General features: G+C 41.5%; 1 protein-coding gene across 1 annotated transcript in view; it reads left to right on the forward strand.

Moving 5' to 3' along the window:
* The first annotated feature begins 5906 nt into the window (after positions 1-5906).
* Positions 5907-18542, forward strand: part of SNX24 (sorting nexin 24) — an 85632-nt gene continuing 72996 nt past the window's right edge. Inside the window, exon 1 of the mRNA XM_048503253.1 lies at positions 5907-6208. Within this exon, the coding sequence (XP_048359210.1) occupies positions 6149-6208 (60 nt within the window). The 5' untranslated portion in view covers positions 5907-6148. The remainder of the gene's footprint in view (positions 6209-18542) is intronic.

Raw genomic sequence — 18542 nt, forward strand, 5'->3', positions numbered from 1 at the left:
ATTGTCCTTCACCGGGTTTCTGTGCTGGCGTGGAATCCCTGCCTTCTACTTCGTCTACTTCTGTGAAATCGTTAGGTAACGTATCACCCTGCAATTCCCAATTCCCTCTCTATCCTCCCATCTATATTTCAAACCTTTTTATATACTAGAACTTGGATGTATGCACTCTTGTGCCTTACTGTATGTGTGTGTTGTTGAACCAAAATTATATAAATACGTTAAATTTAATTTGGACTCTTGCGTTTCTCTGTGGAATATTCATTGCCAGAATTCCTTCCTCGTATTATACAGTCTAAAAGATTCCCCCTGGCCCCCTCTCACTGCCAACGTTGAATGCTCATTCCCCTTTGCTACCTTTAAAAACCTTAATGTGTGCTGTTACACTCTTAGCAGCTGGTGGAGAATCCCTTTTATAAAACCCCTTCCCCTGTTAGGCCAGTAACAATAACATGTAATATACTTTCGGTAACAATGGCAGTAAGTCTAGGTGGGTGATCATTAAACAAGTTGTATTAGAACTGCACTATGCTTTTGTACAAGACAATAGACCTATGTAATGAAATACCAAACGACTATTAATCTATCTATTCTCTCATAGACATGGATTAGGATCCAAAGAAATTACAAGTAACTTCCAGAACCAAGGGATTTAAACTTGATTTTCCTCAAACATTTCTTTTTGAAACTGCTCAGTATGGAACAGGGGTCAGCTGATCAAAGCATCAACATTTATTGGGTGTGTGCAGTCTCAGATTAGTCTAAAGATTTCCTTGGATCCCTGCCTTGTTTTAACAAGTAGCTATAGACCTTAATGTGTAATACAAGCTTAAAATAAAGGCAAAGTTTAATATTTACAAAGGATTTGTTCCATTTTAAGAGACATATATGACAGATTTGAGGTGGACCCATCACCTTGCCCTTGTTACTGTTTACAGGATGTGTGTGATCATCAGATATAATACAAAATCAAGAGTGCACAGTGCAAAAGTTTAAAAAAACCCTATAAAGCACGTCTGCCCTGGGTCCCTCCTCCAACTCGGGTTTTATAAGAATCACGATTTCTACTATTCTTTTGTTTTAATGCACCTTGCAGCTGCGGCCAAGTGAATGGCCGGGGCTGCAAGGCATGTTGTGCAGCTGCGCTTTTCTTTTTGTTCCCCTCCCGGCTCCCATCTACGGAGCCACGCAGGCACTGTTGCTCTGGGGGAGCATGTGTGCTTGCCTGCATAGTTGCACTTTGGAGGGAGGTAAGTTTACAAAATGTTTTTTAAGAGCCTCCATGAGAATGCGTCCCCCCCCCCACCCCCACCAATGTGCTGGCAAACAGCCTGGGGCTATGCCGGGTTTGTTTATCCTGGCTGCAACCCAATCCAAATTCGCTGTGTGGAAAGAGTCCCACACATGCAGAATAATGCACTTTCAATGCACTTTGCAACTGTGCAGAATAGCAAAATCCACTTGCAACAATTGTGAAAGTGGACTGAAAGTGCATTATTTTTCATGTGCGGAAGGGGCCTCAGTGCTAGGTAATTTAAACCAAATTTAAATAGTGACTGAGGCCCACTCTGCATGGCAAACGTATAGAGGGTTGCAGTTGGGATAAAGTAACACATTTTCCTGTTTTTGTGTCTGCATGCATCTGTGCAGGCAACAATTGGAACCCCCAGAAACAATGCTGGTTGCTGTTGTGCCTTCGCATGGAAGTGTGTTTATTTTTATTTACCTCCCACCAATGCGTAGCTATGCAGGTATGCACAAATGAACCCCACAGCCATGCTGACGTCTCATGATACCAGGGTATGACCATAAGCACCTGCATGGCTATGCAGATGTAAGTCGCAATTTTTTTAAAAAAAAGGAAAAGGGAGGAGAATAAAGTTCCTCCTGAATGGCCGTTCGCTTGCAAGCGGCTGCAACTGGGATTTTTCAAGACTTGTGAAGAGCATGATTCTCAAAAAAACTGGTTTGTGAAAAATAACACAGGGCAGACTTGCTTTAGGGATGAGATCTGTGCAAAATGCCCCCCCCCCCATATTTTTCCCCATTCTAAACCCGTGTTTATTGGCCCGTGCAGAGTGGGCCTCAGTGACATAGCCATAGTACCAAGCACTAGAAACTTATTTGACAAATTCCATTAAACTATATAAGGTCGAATCCCCACTTGAAATTTGCATGCAGATCCAAACCTGTTCGTTGTGAAACCGTGTCCTCTTCATCGGAGTTTCTCCCTCCCCACCGCAGCGAGCACACAGCAGACACACCCAGTTGCAGAACTCTTAGCAATCCCCACTACCAGGTGAGCTCGCTTCGCCGGTCTCCCCTGATTGGCTGGCATGCCTTAATGAAGCGGGACCTTTTCCCACTGCGGAAACATACATTGTAGGGGTGTAATAAAAAAACCGCAACGTGTGAAAGTTTAACGATTAACTGTGCAAACAGTTAATCGTTACCTGTGTAAACCATTTTCGATTCAAAGTTACACATTTAACGTTTGCGTCCCCTTCTGCTGGCCGATCGCAAAAGCGGAAACGAAACCAAGGAAGAAGAAGAAGAGTTTGGATTTATATCCCCCCTTTCTCTCCTGCAGGAGACTCAAAGGGGCTTACAATCTCCTTGCCCTTCCCCCCTCACAACAAACACCCTGTGAGGTAGGTGGGGCTGAGAGAGCTCCGGGAAGCTGTGACTAGCCCAAGGTCACCCAGCTGGCATGTGTGGGAGTGCACAGGCTAACCTGAATTCCCCAGATAAGCCTCCACAGCTCAGGCGGCAGAGCTGGGAATCAAACCCGGTTCCTCCGGATAAGATACACGAGCTCTTAACCTCCTACGCCACTGCTGCTCCTGTGCGCGCATCACAGCGCTGATTGGTTGCCCAAATTCCGTGTCACACTCCAGGTCGGAAAACGAGCCAGGGTTTCAACCCTCATCCCTCCCCTCGGATAAGCTCTGAACCGTGTTAATGGGGTCTATGCCACTTGCAACCAGGTCCTGCCGGAACGTGGGTTAACGGGGAGAACGAGCGCCAGAAACGGAATCTGCCACGCAAGCAATGCGGAGGTTGTCCCTCAAACCTTGTTAGTTTGTGTTCTGAAACCTGGCTAAGACAGTAGTGGGGATTTGACCTAACATAGGTCTTCAGATACAAACCAGTATTTTACAATATGGGGAATATTAAAGGAGTAGCCAGCTGTTACAGCCAACAACTGATAAAGAATCATGCTGCAAAAATATACAATGGCTGTTATATTTACAACTAGTTTTAAGATTTAAAAAGGACATCAATGGAGCAAGAGATGCAATAAGGGGGCTGACAGAATGTGAAAGTGTGATAACATCAAAAAGAACATTTGCTAGGATTAATTTATAAGCTGTTACTCCAATTTGATACAGAAACAGAACAAGTTAAACCCTGTTTGAAAATATTGTAAAATACTGTTTGAATACTGTAGATGAATGCAAAATCTTAAGGAAGAGATATCTCTCCAACAATGGAAACCTTATGGATGAAAGATATAAAATTTGTAGCAAGTCAAGTATTAAGCAAACATTTGTGTGAGATATTTGATTGATGGTATATCAGTCCAATGGGTATTGAAAAACATGGATAAGCATTAGGAAAATGTTGGAAATGCAAAGAGTTGAATGGTACCTTCTATCATATGTGAGGGATTTGCAAACAGACAAAAAAAGTATTAGAAATGGCAAAATCCAGATTTTAAAAAATTCTATAGACATTAAGAGTATTCTGGACATCTTGCCTAAAAATCTCCCAAATTTTTGGAAGAATTATTCAGATATATAATGGTGGCCAGAGTTATATTTGCAACAAAATGGAAAGCAGAAGATTGTCCATGGCTGGAATAACAGAAAGTAAACAAGCAGAATATACAATAACTGCAAAATTAACAAGTTATGTGAGCAACAGACCAGTCTCAGAATTTCAACATAAATGGGACGCATATTATTCATACTATTCTCATGAAATGGGAAGCAGAGGAAGGAGAAGCTGAGTTACTATTTTTAGATTTATCTTGTATTAAAAAACATTTAATGGAGAAAAACATTTGAATGAATAGCAGGTAAAAGACAATTATATATAGATTTATTTTCCAATATCTGGAAATAATTTTTAGAAATTTTGCTTAGATTTATTATTACAGTAATCACCACTCAATATTTATTATTTCACCATTTACTGTTCATTATTATTGTTTTCTTTTCTTTTGCAGAAACTGTATTATTTTGTTGCTCTGTTTCCTTTTTCTCTCTTTCCTCCTCTTTTATTTACAAAAATAAAATTGTTTAAATTAAAAAAGAATCATGTAAGATAATAGGTAGTGGTAAGTTTAGTATAATAGAAGAGAAGGATCTCTACTCTGTGGGAAACTGTCCTTTTTGAAAGTATATTGTATATTCTAATTCTGAAATATATAATTTCAGTTGTGAATCCTTTGAGGAACAGAAATAATGCCAAAATTGCAATAAATTGCACACCTGGGGTAGAGATGCATAAAATACTAATCCACCCTTCCTTGCATTTGTAAAATGTGGACCTCTGGAAAGACTCAATAACAGGATTGCTGTAATCAAGCAGTCATAGTGATATTTAAAACAAATTATAAAAAACAGTTATGGGAGTGACTGTGGCATGGTGTGGTAATAAGGGTGCCAACAGCTTGGAAAATTCCTGGAGATTTGGAGAGGGTGTTTGGCAAAGGAAGCCAGCTCAGTGGAGAAATGATGCCATAGAGTCGACACTCTGAAGTTGCAATTTACAGCAAGAAAACTTCTCTGTAGTTTGGAGATCAGCTGTAATTCCAGGAGAACTGCAGATCGAACCAGAGGTTTGCAGCTCTAGCTGCTTCCTCATTTTTCTCAAGTATTGATATTATAGTTCTTATCCAAATCTTCATAATACAAATAGACTTAAGTGCTAGATATTAGAACTGCACGATTTGAGTGATCTGAGGCTGGGAAAAGCCCGCTGCCACTCGCCCCTCCAAGGGCGAGCAACAGGCTTGCTTACTCCTGCAAGGGCAATCAAGGGGCTTTTCTCATCCCTGCAAGGGCAAGCAACGGGGTTGCTCGCCTCTGCAGGGCAAGAAACCATCCTTTCTCCTGGGAAAGCTATCCCAGTCCCCATCCTTTACCATTTTACTCTGCCCATGGATCATAGCATCCATGGGCAGAACAAGTTCTCCCAGCCTTCCCCCCATCCCCAGCAGTCTGTCTGTCCCCATGGATGACAGGATCCATGGAAAGAAACAGCTCTGCCCGCCCCCCCCCAGCCCATCCCCAGCAGTCTGTCTGTGCCCATGGACGACAGGATCCATGGACAGAGACAGCTCTGCCACCCCTCACTCCCAGCAGTCTGGCTGTGCCCATGGATCACAGGATCCATGGACAGAATCAGCTCTTCCAGCCCCCCCTCCCCCGCATCCCAGCAATCTGGCTCTGCCCATGGATCACAGGATTCATGGACAAATCAAGCTCTCCTAGCTGCCCCCCTGCCCCTTTTAGAATGATCTGGTGCAAAAAAAAATCCATTGTTTGATGGGGGGGGCAGTTGCCTGTGGTGGGGCGAGGGGCGCAAAACTCAGATTTTGCCCTGGGCTCCATTTCCCCTAGCTACGCCTCTGATGAAACCCAAAAAATACGTTTTGGTTCTAAGGATAATTTATTTCCACACCATCACCACCACCCGCAGCAGAGCAGCCTGCAATTTCTGCAAGGGAATTAAGATGAGGTATTTCAGTTCTAACGGTCACCCTGTCATGCGCTGTCGCTGTAGCCCAGAGTCTTGTGCAGAGGAAAGGCTGGCGCTGCTTCTTCCACCCACGTCCCTTTTTCTCGTCTCTCCGCCCCACGTCGCTCCCCGCTAGGCTCTCCCCCCATTCCCGGCCTTTCCCAGGCTCTGGAGCAAGAATCACGTGAGGGCGAGAAAGCGAGGCGGTGGTTCCCATAGAGATAGGAAAAAGGCTGGTCCCAGCCGGTCACATGATTTGCCCTTGCAGATGGCTCCCGCTGCCAGGCTTGGAGCTAATCGGGGGCCGTGAAGTCCCCCCACCGGCGCGCCCCTCTTTCCTCGCCCCTTCTCCTTCCCCATTCCGTGGCGACTCCAGCCAGTCTTCGCTCGCCCTGCTCTTACTATGGAGGTTTTCATCCCCTCGTTTCGCTACGAGGAGAGCGAATTGGAGAGAGGCTACACGGTGAGTGGCGGGTCGAAGGCGATATGAACTGCCCCCCTCCCCTTCTTTTGGGGGATGGCGTGGCTCGGTATGAAGCGTTGCTTGCTTGCCTGCTTCAGGTGCTGAGGGGGAAGCCCCAGAAGGCTCTGCCCAAATCACCAAGCGAATGTCTGAAAAATCGCACCGAAATGAAAGAGAGAGATATTAATAGTTCTGGTTGCCTTGGCAGGCTCTGAATAGAGAGGCAGAGAAAAAAAAGTGGATTCGGTGCCAGTGAGTGTGCTGCTGCCGCCTACTTTTTTGGGTAGCTGGTGGTCCATTTCTCGGTATTGGCCTATTGTTTGAAGATCTGGGCTCAGAGACTCCCATTCCAGCAATCTTGGTTCAGTTCTTGTTCCTGGGTTTAGCGAAGTTGTTTACAAAGATCTTTCCACTTGGTTCTGATTATCTCTGAGAATGTGGGGAAGTCACCAAGAGGAAAAGGTCCATTCCTAGGGAAGGAAGTTGGTTGACTGTGCAGGGTACTTTTCTTTTTAATGCTTCCTTATCTACTCTGGGGCATCTGGTAGGCCACTACAGGATATTGGGCTTGGTGCATCCAGTGTTAATACAGTGGATCCCGTGATGTAAACTGATATTTTAAAACATATATTAGCTGTATGTTTGGTGAGAACACATATTATGCACATAGTCTTGCGAGTAGTCTCTATAAAAGGGAAGGCTAATTTATGCTCAACTATTTTGGGTTTTATTGCTATCTTTTAAGCATAGCTGTGTTGGCAGTGAGCTATCCTAGTTCTGCCACATGAGAGTTTAAGAAAGCAAACCTTAACTGAGTTATAGTGGTTAATTTGGGAGAAATTCAGTATGAGATAAAGAACAAGTTATTTTGCTAACTGTATTGCTTGTCAACTAAAGCAAGCTGTAATTAACTTCTTTCCTATATGGAAATAAACCCGTGATAAATACCTTTAGCTGAACCTCTGTTGTGGTTACCTGCAATTTTTGGGCCTTCTCAGTAAGTGGACTCAGTTTTGCTGAAACCTCTTACTAGGCTCTGTCTTTCAGACTGGCTGAAAACTTTATATTGACAGCATTATAATTGGATAATGTTTGTGCTGTAATGTGCATTTTTTTATTCTCAGTCAATTTTTTTGCTCGTTCTGATTGTCTGCTTAGTGTTTTAAATAGTATAGACCTGTTTTGGCTTCCAGTCTCTGTTTGAGAGAGGAGATATGTTTTAAGATAAATAATAAGTGACAGTCAAAACAACAGAGAGGAATAGTAATTTAGGTAAAGGTGCAAGCACTGGGTCATTACTGATCCATGGGGTGACATTTTATTGTGACATTTACTAGGCAGACTTTGTTTATGGGATGGTTTGCCATTGCCTTCCTCAGTCATCTACATTTTACTCCCAGCAAGCTGGGTATCTACCTTGGAAGGCTGAGTCAACCTTGAGCCAGATACCTGAAACTGACTTCCATTGGGATCAAATTCAGGTCATGAGTGGTGATCAAACTATCAAAGTGGTGAAGTTACTGCTGTGAGCAAGAGTGAAGATCTTAAGTATTCCCCCAAAGCCCTGCCTGATTTGCAAGATATAGTAGGGAAAGCAGAAGCATGTCTAACCCTTGCCATACAAGTGTGTACACACCTCATCTGCAAAGACATTTGAGGACATCCAAAAAAATGGTGCTTGGAACAAATGAGCCTTTGGGAGCTGTCTGCCACACATTACTGGGCAATTGCTGGCATTAGGGGAGACAGAGCTGGGTCCTAGCCTCTCCAACAACTGTGGAGATTTTTTTTACTCACTAGGGTCTCTTCCACACACGCAGTATAATTCACTTTCAATCCATTTTCACAATTGTTTGCAAGTGGATTTTTCTATTCCTCACAGCTGCAAAGTGCATTGAAAGTGGATTGAAAGTGCATTACTCTGCATGCTGAAGGGGTCTTGTTCCGATACAACTCAGGATCAGTAATGTGTGTGTCAGCCATTTGGCTTTTAAAAGCTGCCTTTCCTCTTTTCCACCTCTCTGTTCTCTAGATGTTTTACTTTAACTTTTTCTGGTTGCTCTCTTTTGGGGGAATTTTTGTATTTTTTTTCTTTCCTGTGGTCCTTCCCTCCCCCCCACTCTCTGTTATGCTTTGTAAAAAAAATAATAAATTATGTGAAGAGAAATGTTTGTGTCTGAATTCACGTATTGTGAAAGCAAGTGTTGATGACTTATTCTCTGTATTTAACACGTAACTGACTCAGAGGCCTGTTCCACATGGGCCATAAAGACTGGTGTGGGGCCGGTAAAAACGCCCTTGTGGGGGAGGACTTTGCACCACTGCCGCTGCTGGAGCGCAGTGCATCCCCCCCAAAACACCGTTTTCTTTTGGGAAACGCCGGCATTCACCTGGTGTCGAGCGAACAGCACCAGGTGGACACCAGCGTTTTCTATCTAAATCTAAGCGAATAGCACCAGGTGGGATGCCAGTGTTCTCCCTGTACCAACACAGATTCCCGCTCACCTTGTCTCCCAGTCACCGTCACTCCGGAGATGCCAGGGGACACGCCTCCTGGCCTCCAGAGTGATGGCGGCCGGGAGACAAGGTGAAAGGGGATCTGCGACGGCGGACCTGTGCGAACATGGGCCTGTGGGCCGCTGGGGCACTGGGGCTGTTTGCAGGGTACCGTGCGAATGGTCCCGGGGGTGCACCAGCATCAAACATACCGGTGCACCCCCGCTTGCGAGGCCAGTGTGGAACAGGCCTGAGATCAGAGTGGTAAACCTGCTTCTGGACTTCATGTTAGAATAGGTGTCAGTTCACCAGGTTTAACATTCTTTTTTATAAAATAAAAATAAAACCCTGTTGTGTCAGTGGGGAAGGTTTAGCATTTTTTCTGTGAGCAGGAAATTTTGGTTGTTCAGTCAGGCAAACACCCACCCATAACCCAAATGAAAACCCATTACCTCTGATACAGACTGAAAACAGAGGAGGAGTTGGGAAGTGGGAAATTTGGTTCGGCTGATGAATACTTCCCTCTTACATGAACACTTACATGAAAGTGGATTGAAAGTGTATTATTCTGCATGTGTGGAAGGGGCCCTTGACTCGTTTTTAGATCGGAATATGGGATACTGGTTCCCCCTTTAGGGAAGGGACAGAATAACAATAGCAGATTGCTGAACGCCATCTATTTTATTTTACTGTAGTTTATTATATTATTGGAAATATCTTATGGTTTTCGCTGCTTTTAAATGTTTTAATTGCTTATATTGTCTTTTTAATGTTGTACACCGCCCAGAGCCCCTTGGGGATGGGGCGGTATATAAGTTCAAAAAATAAATAAAATAAATAAATAAATAAATATAATAGCTCAAAACTATTGTTATGTGAGGCAGTGATTATAAAACTGAAGCAAGAAAAGTAGGTGGAAGCACCAATTAAAATCAAGTCTTGAAATACTTGTGGTTTCCCTTTTAAACATATAGAGTGTTTATCCCATGTCATTACTTTCCTAGCTGATGAACTTTGGCTGAAAAGTTGGTTAGTGTTTGAAGACTAATCTCTGTTCTGTTTTCACTTGTATGATTCTTTCTGCCATCCACTATCCCATGACCTTTCTATTGGAATCTGCCTTTCCATTCTTAAAGTAGACCTCTTCAATATCATTATAACAAAAAATCAAGCTTCCAATATGTGACTTGTTGTAAACCAGCCAGGACTATTGCAGTGCACTTTACTTTGGGCTACCATTGAACAGTTTTTAGGAACTGTAACTAGTACAGAATGCTGGGGCTAGACTGCTGGTCAGGGCTAGCTATTGAAAGAATGTGACTCTGGTTCTGCAGCAATTACATTGACTACTGATCAGTTCCCAAGACCAATTCAAGGTGTTGGTTTTGACCTACATGCACTGGGACTGTGGTATTTGATGCACTGTCATCTTCCATATGTTCCTGCCTGAGAATTAAGATCACGTGGAGAAGCTCTCCTGATTGTCACGTAAATCAAAGAAGCTTATTTAGTGGGTATACAAGGAGGGGCCTTTTCAGTGGCAGCCCCACGATTATGAAACAACCTCCCCAGGGAAATGCACCTGGCCCTCTCACTTTTGAGCTTTGGAAGGCAGCTGAAGATTGTTTTATTTAGGACAGCATTTGGTTACAGCACTCTTAAACTGGGATTTTAAATTTTGGTTTTATGTATTTTTACGTTCACTATTTTATGTATTTAATTTATAATGTCTTGAACTCTGTAAGGAAGAAAGGTGGCTAATAAATGTTTTAAATATACATAAATAAATAAACTTCAGAGCAGGGGTCCCTAGCCTTTTTGAGCCTACAGGCACGTTTGGAATTCTGATATAGCTTGGTGGGTACAGCCAGAAAATGGGTGCCACAAAACAGCTGCTGCAGAAGGTAGAGTCAGACACAAAATGCCTGCTGCAGCTTATCCTCAGTCACACAGAGAAGATCCTGGTGCTGTGGTGGGAGTTGCTGTCTAAGTAACATTAAAAAAATCTGCTTAGCCAGTTAAATCAGAAGTCTTTTGGGGCAAAAGATCCATCTGGACCCACCACATTCTAAAAACACTTAGTGAGTGCCAGGAAGGTATCTGTGGACGACATGGCATCCACTGGGATCAAATCGGGCATTCCTAATTTACCTTTTCCCCCCAATTAGACCATGAGATTATCTTTAGGCCTCTCTGTTTGTTGACACTGCATATTCATACAGATTTTTTCCCTCATTTAATACCAGTCAACCATTAAACTTTTTTGTTGCCACTTTAGATTGATTACTAGATCTCCAAAGTATTGAGTCTCTGCTTATAAATGCAACAGTTGTTCATAATTTGGCAATGAGTGACCTTTAAATGTAGATGTTTTGTGAATATATCCTTGGGGAACAATTTAGCTTCAAAATGACACCCATAAGCACTTGTTATCATTTAAGTATGCTTCTTTTGTCAATAACAGAATAGCAAGTACTAGTTAGATTTCTAATGTTGATTCAGATCCTTGGACACGTGCTGAATAAATTAGCATACGCTTGATTTATATTGACCCAAAAATGGTCCATTGGTATGTTGCAGGTCAAGGTGACACATGTTTAAATGGACTGAGGAGCAAAGGGCATATTTGACTGATTATCTTCTTATAATGTCCTTAATTACAGTTTTAAATACTAGCCATTCATTGCTTTTTGAAGTAGCAGAATGTGGAGAGCTAAACTAAGATGTCAAAGGTTTTGGCTTTATACTAATAGTCTTTCTTCCTTATAATATCATGAAATGTTCATTCTTTGTGTTAGTAAATACAGTCTCTAACTTGCTCTTAAAACTGTTTTGTATTGTCCGCTAAAACAGTATCTTGTTGCAGGATGGGAATAAATTCACTTCCTATTTGTTAATGTTCCAATCCTGTCCTGTAGGATGCTACATTTGACAAATCTGGTGGAGCTACCTAGTTATGTTCTATTTTAAAAGACACTTCCTTCGAATACAGCCTGACTTTGTAGCTTTGCCTTGCATGACTTACATGTGCAACAGCAAGAGAAAAGCATTTTAAGCTAGCAGTGTAGCTACAGAGCATTTCCCCCTTTCTTCAGTACTACAATCTAAAACCTGTGAGTCAGTCTGTCAATTCAATAGCAGGAAGGACTGCGCTGTAAGAGCAGAAATGAATCTGATGTGTTCAGGAAGTTGAACAATAGGATAAGAGAATTATTTGCTTGCTGAAATATCTTTGATGCTTCTTTACAGAACATTTGTGTATTCTACATGGACACTGATTCTTTCAGGAATTACCAGATTCTAGCATACTCTAAGTTCCTGTACTGCATTTTTACTTGTATAAATGAATAATTCATAAATGAGAACTTTGAAATCTTGGAAGTAACCTGTCATCATTTCTACTAGTCATCTTTCTTCCTTGATGGTTAAACATACCTGTAAGTCTTTGGGTATTTGTTATACATGTATTCATGTGTGTTGGAGTTTGGCCAGTCACAAAAATACATGATAGAAGTAAAACTGCCAGTTTTGTGTAAAGTGGGATCATTTTCTCAAATGGAAAAGCTAAATGTCTGAAACTATTATTTAAGAAAGGCTGGGAGAGACAAGTGGTGCCATTGAAAGCAGACTTACGCTATTTGAAGTCCTCTGAAATTCATGAAATTAGTCCATAAGAAGCCTTGTTGGGGAAAAAACCCTACCTGACCCTGCCGACTTCACAAAATCACTTGGCTGGTGCCAGAAAAGGTGTCAGCAGGCATCATGGCGCCCATGAGGTCCAAGAGGGAACCACAGATATGGCCCATCAGTACACATACAGCCCTCAGTTGGGACAGAAAGCACCCCCAGAGTGTTTCAGATTGGGCAGGGACATGGGCACTACCAGTGATGACATTAGTCACTTCTGGAGAAAATATGGAAGTGATGCCACACTTCTCCAGGAATCACCACACCTCTTTAAGTAACCATAGAGTTAAAGCAATTCATAGAGAGGACATGACAGATATGGGTTTTCCCCAGAAGAGATGTAATGCTGTTGTCCAACCACAAATTTTAGAGATTATTTTTCTTGGCAGCCCTACACATATTCTATTATATGAGCTTTGGATGTTCTTGCTGGGGTTTATGTAATGCTTGTGATTTGCTAGTCCTGAGGACTGTGATTGGATATAGTTTTAGCTGGCATCCTGAGCTTCACCAGCACTTGAAAATATGGTAGTAAGGCATTTGAAGATATTTTGAAGAAGGACCTGCAGTTCTAGGAATTGAAAGCTGCTCTCAAAACAATTGAGATAAACAAATTACTAGGAATAGGTAGGCTGTCAATAGAGTTATTTCAGACTGCATAGATTGAGATGTCAGAGACTGCAGCAACTATCAGACCATTACATTAAATTTCTTGCAGGAATAAAGTGATGCTTCAAAGTTTGCAACCAAGATTGTTTCCATGTATGGGTCAAGAATTGTCAGAAGTTCAAGTTGGATTCAGAAAAGAAAGAGACACTAGAGATTGTACAGCAAATTTGCTAGAAATTTTTCCAGCTCTTGAAAAGATGAAGCATGATCTGATAAAAATTATCATATTCTAGTGTAGTTTCAAATTTAAAAACATTTCCCCAAGTCCAGTCATAAGGATGAGTTTATAGAAGCTTGCAAAAGAAGAAGAGTTTGATTTATACTCCCCCTTTCTCTCCTGTAAGGAGACTCAAAGGGGCTTACAAACTCCTTTCCCTTCCCCCCCTCACAACAAACACCCTGTGAGGTAGGTGGGGCTGAGAGAGCGCTGAAGAACTGTGACTAGCCCAAGGCCACCCAGCTGGCATGTGTTGGAGAGCACAAGCTAATCTAGTTCATCAGATAAGCCTCCACAGCTCAAGTGGCAAAGCGGGGAATCAAACTCCAGATTAGAGTACACCTTCTCTTAACCACTACACCACACTGGCTTTCCAGATCTCCACTGCCTTTCCCCCCAAGCAGTTCTTTGCAGGACTGGATCTACATTTTTTGAAGGTTGCGAAGGTACAAAATAATGCCCCCATATATAATAAACATATTGTGTCTTTGTATATATGTATATAATTAACATATCTTATAAATTATATGCTGGTGCTATAATGCCCACCATCACCTTTTCAGGTGTCCGCCAAATGTTTTTAGGATGTGAGCAGGGTCAGGTTGGGCCAACAAGGCTTCTGATGGACTATTGGAGTTTGATTGTTTGTTCAGATTTTTTAAATGTTTCTTTGGCAGCAGCAGCTAGCACAGAACAAGGGTCAACATGGTGTTACTGAAGTTGCTACACCCATTATGCCGTGTCAGAAACGCAAATGTGCATGGAAGCTTAAAACATTTGGGGACTCCTGCCATTGTGTTTCTGGCAATTCCTAGAGCTATCCTTTGTCACTTCTGGGTTGCATTTGGAAGTGACATAGCAGAGTGTTGACATCATGCCCACCTACCCTATTGTCCCCACATGGGTAACGCTAGCTGCTGCTCGTATAAAGTAGCTACACATGCTTAGGTTGCATGTCAGAGGTCCCTGGCCACTACATCACATTATATGATTGTGCAAATTAAATAGCTTCTTTGCACACCCAGTGGTACTGTATAAACAAGACCCAAAGCTGTTACCCTCAGTACCTTCATGTTTATGTTGGAACTCATGTGATATATGCTTAGGTAAGGCTCTCTCCCTCCTGCTTGCATTTGAGAAGTTTATGGTGGCCTGCAGACTTGTCCCAAAGATATACGCTCTGAGGCTGCTCCCTCATGTGACACAATTTTTGGAAAAAAGTTGTCAATAAGCTCTTGGATCTATCTAAAAGCAATTCTTTGAATCTTGGCCCATGTTTCTAAAGAACTGAAACTGAATTTTATTCAAAGGACTGCTATGCCTTTGATTTCCATCTAATATACATGGACTGTGGTGAAATGGAGTGAAATTGGCATATACACACTGAATACACACATAAATTCACATGAAGCTGTCTTATACTGAATAAGATCATCAGTCCATCAAGGTCAGTGCTGGCTGTCCAGACTAGCAGTGGCACTCCAGGGTCTTTAACATTATCTACTGCTTGATCCTTTTTCACTGGAGATGCCAGAGATTGAACCAGGGAACTTCTGCGTGAAAAGCAGTGGCTGTGCCATTGAGTAACATCCCTTACACACAAGAAGCATTTTTCCCTCTATTGATCATTTTGGAGAAAAGCAAAGAAGAGGGGGAAAAGTAAAGCTACTGATTGAAAAATACAGGTACCTTTGTGCAGTTTTTGTGGGCTGAATCCTACAGGTTCAGCTTTCTTTCTTCATATAAAAATACAATGTTACATGATACATCTTTCTGTCATTTAAAGGAAATATAAGTTTCATGATGCTCAATGAACACATCTGTTGTTTCTGGAGAAAACCTGGCAACATAAAAGCAGATTCTGTTTTCTGCTACTTGTAGACGATATTGTCAAAACTCACTCATTTGAAAGCGGGGGGAAAAGCTCTTCTAAAATAATCTGTAAATAATTTTTCCTGTTAGAGGCTATGAACTTAACACCCTGTTTCTAAAATCTCTTTTTACAGTAACTAGATAGCTATATAACCTTAAGTGAAAAGCTCATGAACTTGCTCACACAGATTTCTAGCCTCAACTTTTCTAACAAGCAAAGTTGCTTTTGCTTATAAAAATAGAAAATAGATTTGATAAAAATGGTTAGTCCCCTTGGCCTTTGTTTTATTTATCATATCAGCAAAGAACAATGTTTTCTTGTGTTGTGGTCAAAATAGAAGCGACCTTTCTTGTTCACAAGTGTTCAAAGCCTAGAGATAAGAGGGGCAAAATAATAGAGTACAATAGAAAGAGTGCAGTGTAATTATTTGTGACTTGTCAAGTGACGCCCTTTCAGGCCCCGAGTGATTCAAATCTGAGAACTCTGCACAATTCTCTGAGGTAACCATAGCCGGCATCAGAGAAATCTCACCCAGTTTCTCCGACAGTACTGAAATTGCATCAGTTTGTCATGCACTGAGCATGCCAGGTCTACACAATATCATTTGCTTGCAAATGGGCCTGGCCTCAAGGCCCTGATACACATTCCTTGGTATCTGACTCTTGGCCTGTGATTTGTCATGTCTCTAGTGCTATCAGTTTAAGGTAATTTTAGTAGATTCTGATGGTTTGCTTGTGAAAGTAAGGAATGCACTAGAGTTTGTATTGCTTGTTGCCTTTTTCTGTTGTATGTAGTGTAGTAGTAACTACCTAGAATGGTGATGCCTTGACACAAAAAAAATGTACAAAAGATGAGGAGGCTGCCTTGTGTGGTTTTACTAAAATCTGATATTGACAGCTGTGACAAATTTTCTAAAGGAAATGTCAAGACTTGTTTAACCATTAATCCCTTTTCTGAAATATAAAGCTTCCCCCCATTGTGAATATTTTGTTATGTCCTGTTAGAATGCAGATATGCTTCTATTTATTGTTGTTTTATGTTTCCCAAGCATTAAAAGTATTGGATAATCAAATTACATAGATGCTATATTTCATACTTTTTATAGGGGAAGCTGCATATGTTGATTTTTTAAAATTAAAACAAACCCTTAGCATTAGCTGAACAAAAATATCTACATGCCTTGGATCAAACTGTATACTCTTTATTATGGGAGACCCCCGTATTAGAACATCAAAGACAGAATGATATTGTAATTTTATTCATCTTCTCACCTGGATTGTATGAAACATAGGTCTTTCTAGCATAATGAAGAATGAATAGAACATAAAATCAATACTTATTTACATACAATATTTAGGAAATCAACATTAGAAAATTGTTTTTGAACATAGGCATTTGGTTGCCACAGAAAATTAATTCAGTTGCATCATGAAATAAATGGCATATTTTGCTCTACTTTTGACATCACTAGATAAGATTATTTTGCCATTGACAACTGTTCTTTACATCATTTTTAACTGACTCCCTTAATTGATTCCATCTGTGATGTTAGCTCCTGCAGCATAGCTCTCTAGAAGTCCTGTTGACACCAATCGATTACCATAAAGGTATTAATGTTAGTCATTTCATATAAGAAACATTCAGAAGTCTGTAGCTAAAAGCTTCCAGAGCATATACTCTTTTTTTTAATCTACAAGGATTTCTCTAGAGTGGTATGAATGAGTTCCTGAAAAATAGTAGACTTCTAGTTGTTGAACATTAGTGTAGAAATAGATATATTAATATTTAAACTGCAGAGGACTTAAGTTGCTGGATAAGCAAGTAGCAGCTGTGGCCAGGAGTGCTTTTTACCAGCTTTGACTGGGCAGAAAAGACATCTGGCTGGGCTTGCGTTCTCTTTGAAGGAACAATGTTGAGATGCTCTTGTAACCAGTCCAGAGGTGAGAGAGTGAGCCAGAGCGGTAATAAGTTCTTGAATACAGAAGTGATGTTTATTAATTTCACATGAAAGAAATTCAAAACCTTGTTGTGTTCCACTCATACAGAGGCTTACATCCATTCATACCGAGTAGATATGTTTGTTCCTGTTGCCCATTATGTGATAGAATATTTTTCAAAATTGCTGTTAACTTCTGTACTGGTATTTCACTTCTGGTTTATACCCAGCAGTGACAACAGATACCTTTAAGTATTGGCAGAAATTGTATGATTTTACCACAGAGTTTGTGGCAATTCCTACAGCTATCCCATGTCACTTCCAGGTTGTATCAAGGATATAGTGATCTCAGTGATATTACACATTTCATGTCCCTAACCTTCCCCAGCTTTAGATGCAAGCAGTAAAATTTGAATTGGAGAATGCCAATGGATGGTAAAAGAGATTGTGCCTCTCCCTTGCCCTTTTCTTGTTTTTATACTGCTTTGTGTTTCAAGATCTGCATGGTTTGCCTCTTTTTTTCTAGGAGTGGAATGGGAATAGGCTTGATGCAGGTGAGTAGTTCCACAGTTTTCTTGGAAAAACTGGGACAGTTTGAGAAGGTTGTGGTGGGATAATGCTGGAGACTTGGTGGGTCCTGATCCACGGCTGTCTTCAGAGGTAGCCAAGAATCAACTCAATGTAGAAGGGCTGAGGTGAGGAATGCAGTTAGGTACAAAATCTCCCATTATGTTCTCCACAAACAGGAAAAACTATCTTCTTTCTTTGTAGCTTATGTATACTGAAACCAATGGAACAGATTCAGTTGCTTCATGTAGCTTGCTTTCGCGTGGGTTTCAAATAGATACAATCATACCCAGCCATAAATATCTACATCTTTTATGGCTTTTTTAGGCCTTCAGCCTAGCTTTCCAAATCAATATTAACGTATAATAACAAATACATGATTTTAGTTGTGCAAGGTGCAAGCTGACCTGGATAGCTTAGGGTTGCCGGGTTCCCACTGAGGAAGGGGGGAATTCCTTGCTTTGATCCCTCTCTCTCCAGCACCATTCAGCTGGCCAGTGGGGGGTCTTAGTAGTGGTAAATGTAGGCCTTAGCCCGGTCACTGTCGATGCAAGAATGTCATTTCTGAAAGTGAGGTCATTGCGTTGTCAACATCCTGGGAGATGCTCTGGGCAAAAGTATTTGGGCAAAAGTCTGACTTCTACCATAGAGTTTTTGCCCAAATACCAAAGCATCTCCAACAACATCAGCAACATGATGTCATTTCTAGAAATGGCATTGGTACTGGCATCCCTCACTCACTCACTCACTCACTCACTCACTCACTCACTCACTCACTCACTCACTCACTCACTCACTCACTCACTCACTCACTCACTCACTCACTCACTCACTCACTCACTCACTCACTCACTCACTCACTCACTCACTGGTTACCAAACAGGACCTG

The sequence above is a fragment of the Sphaerodactylus townsendi genome, linkage group LG07 (genome assembly GCF_021028975.2).
Source record: "Sphaerodactylus townsendi isolate TG3544 linkage group LG07, MPM_Stown_v2.3, whole genome shotgun sequence".
Taxonomy (NCBI): Eukaryota; Metazoa; Chordata; class Lepidosauria; order Squamata; family Sphaerodactylidae; genus Sphaerodactylus; species Sphaerodactylus townsendi.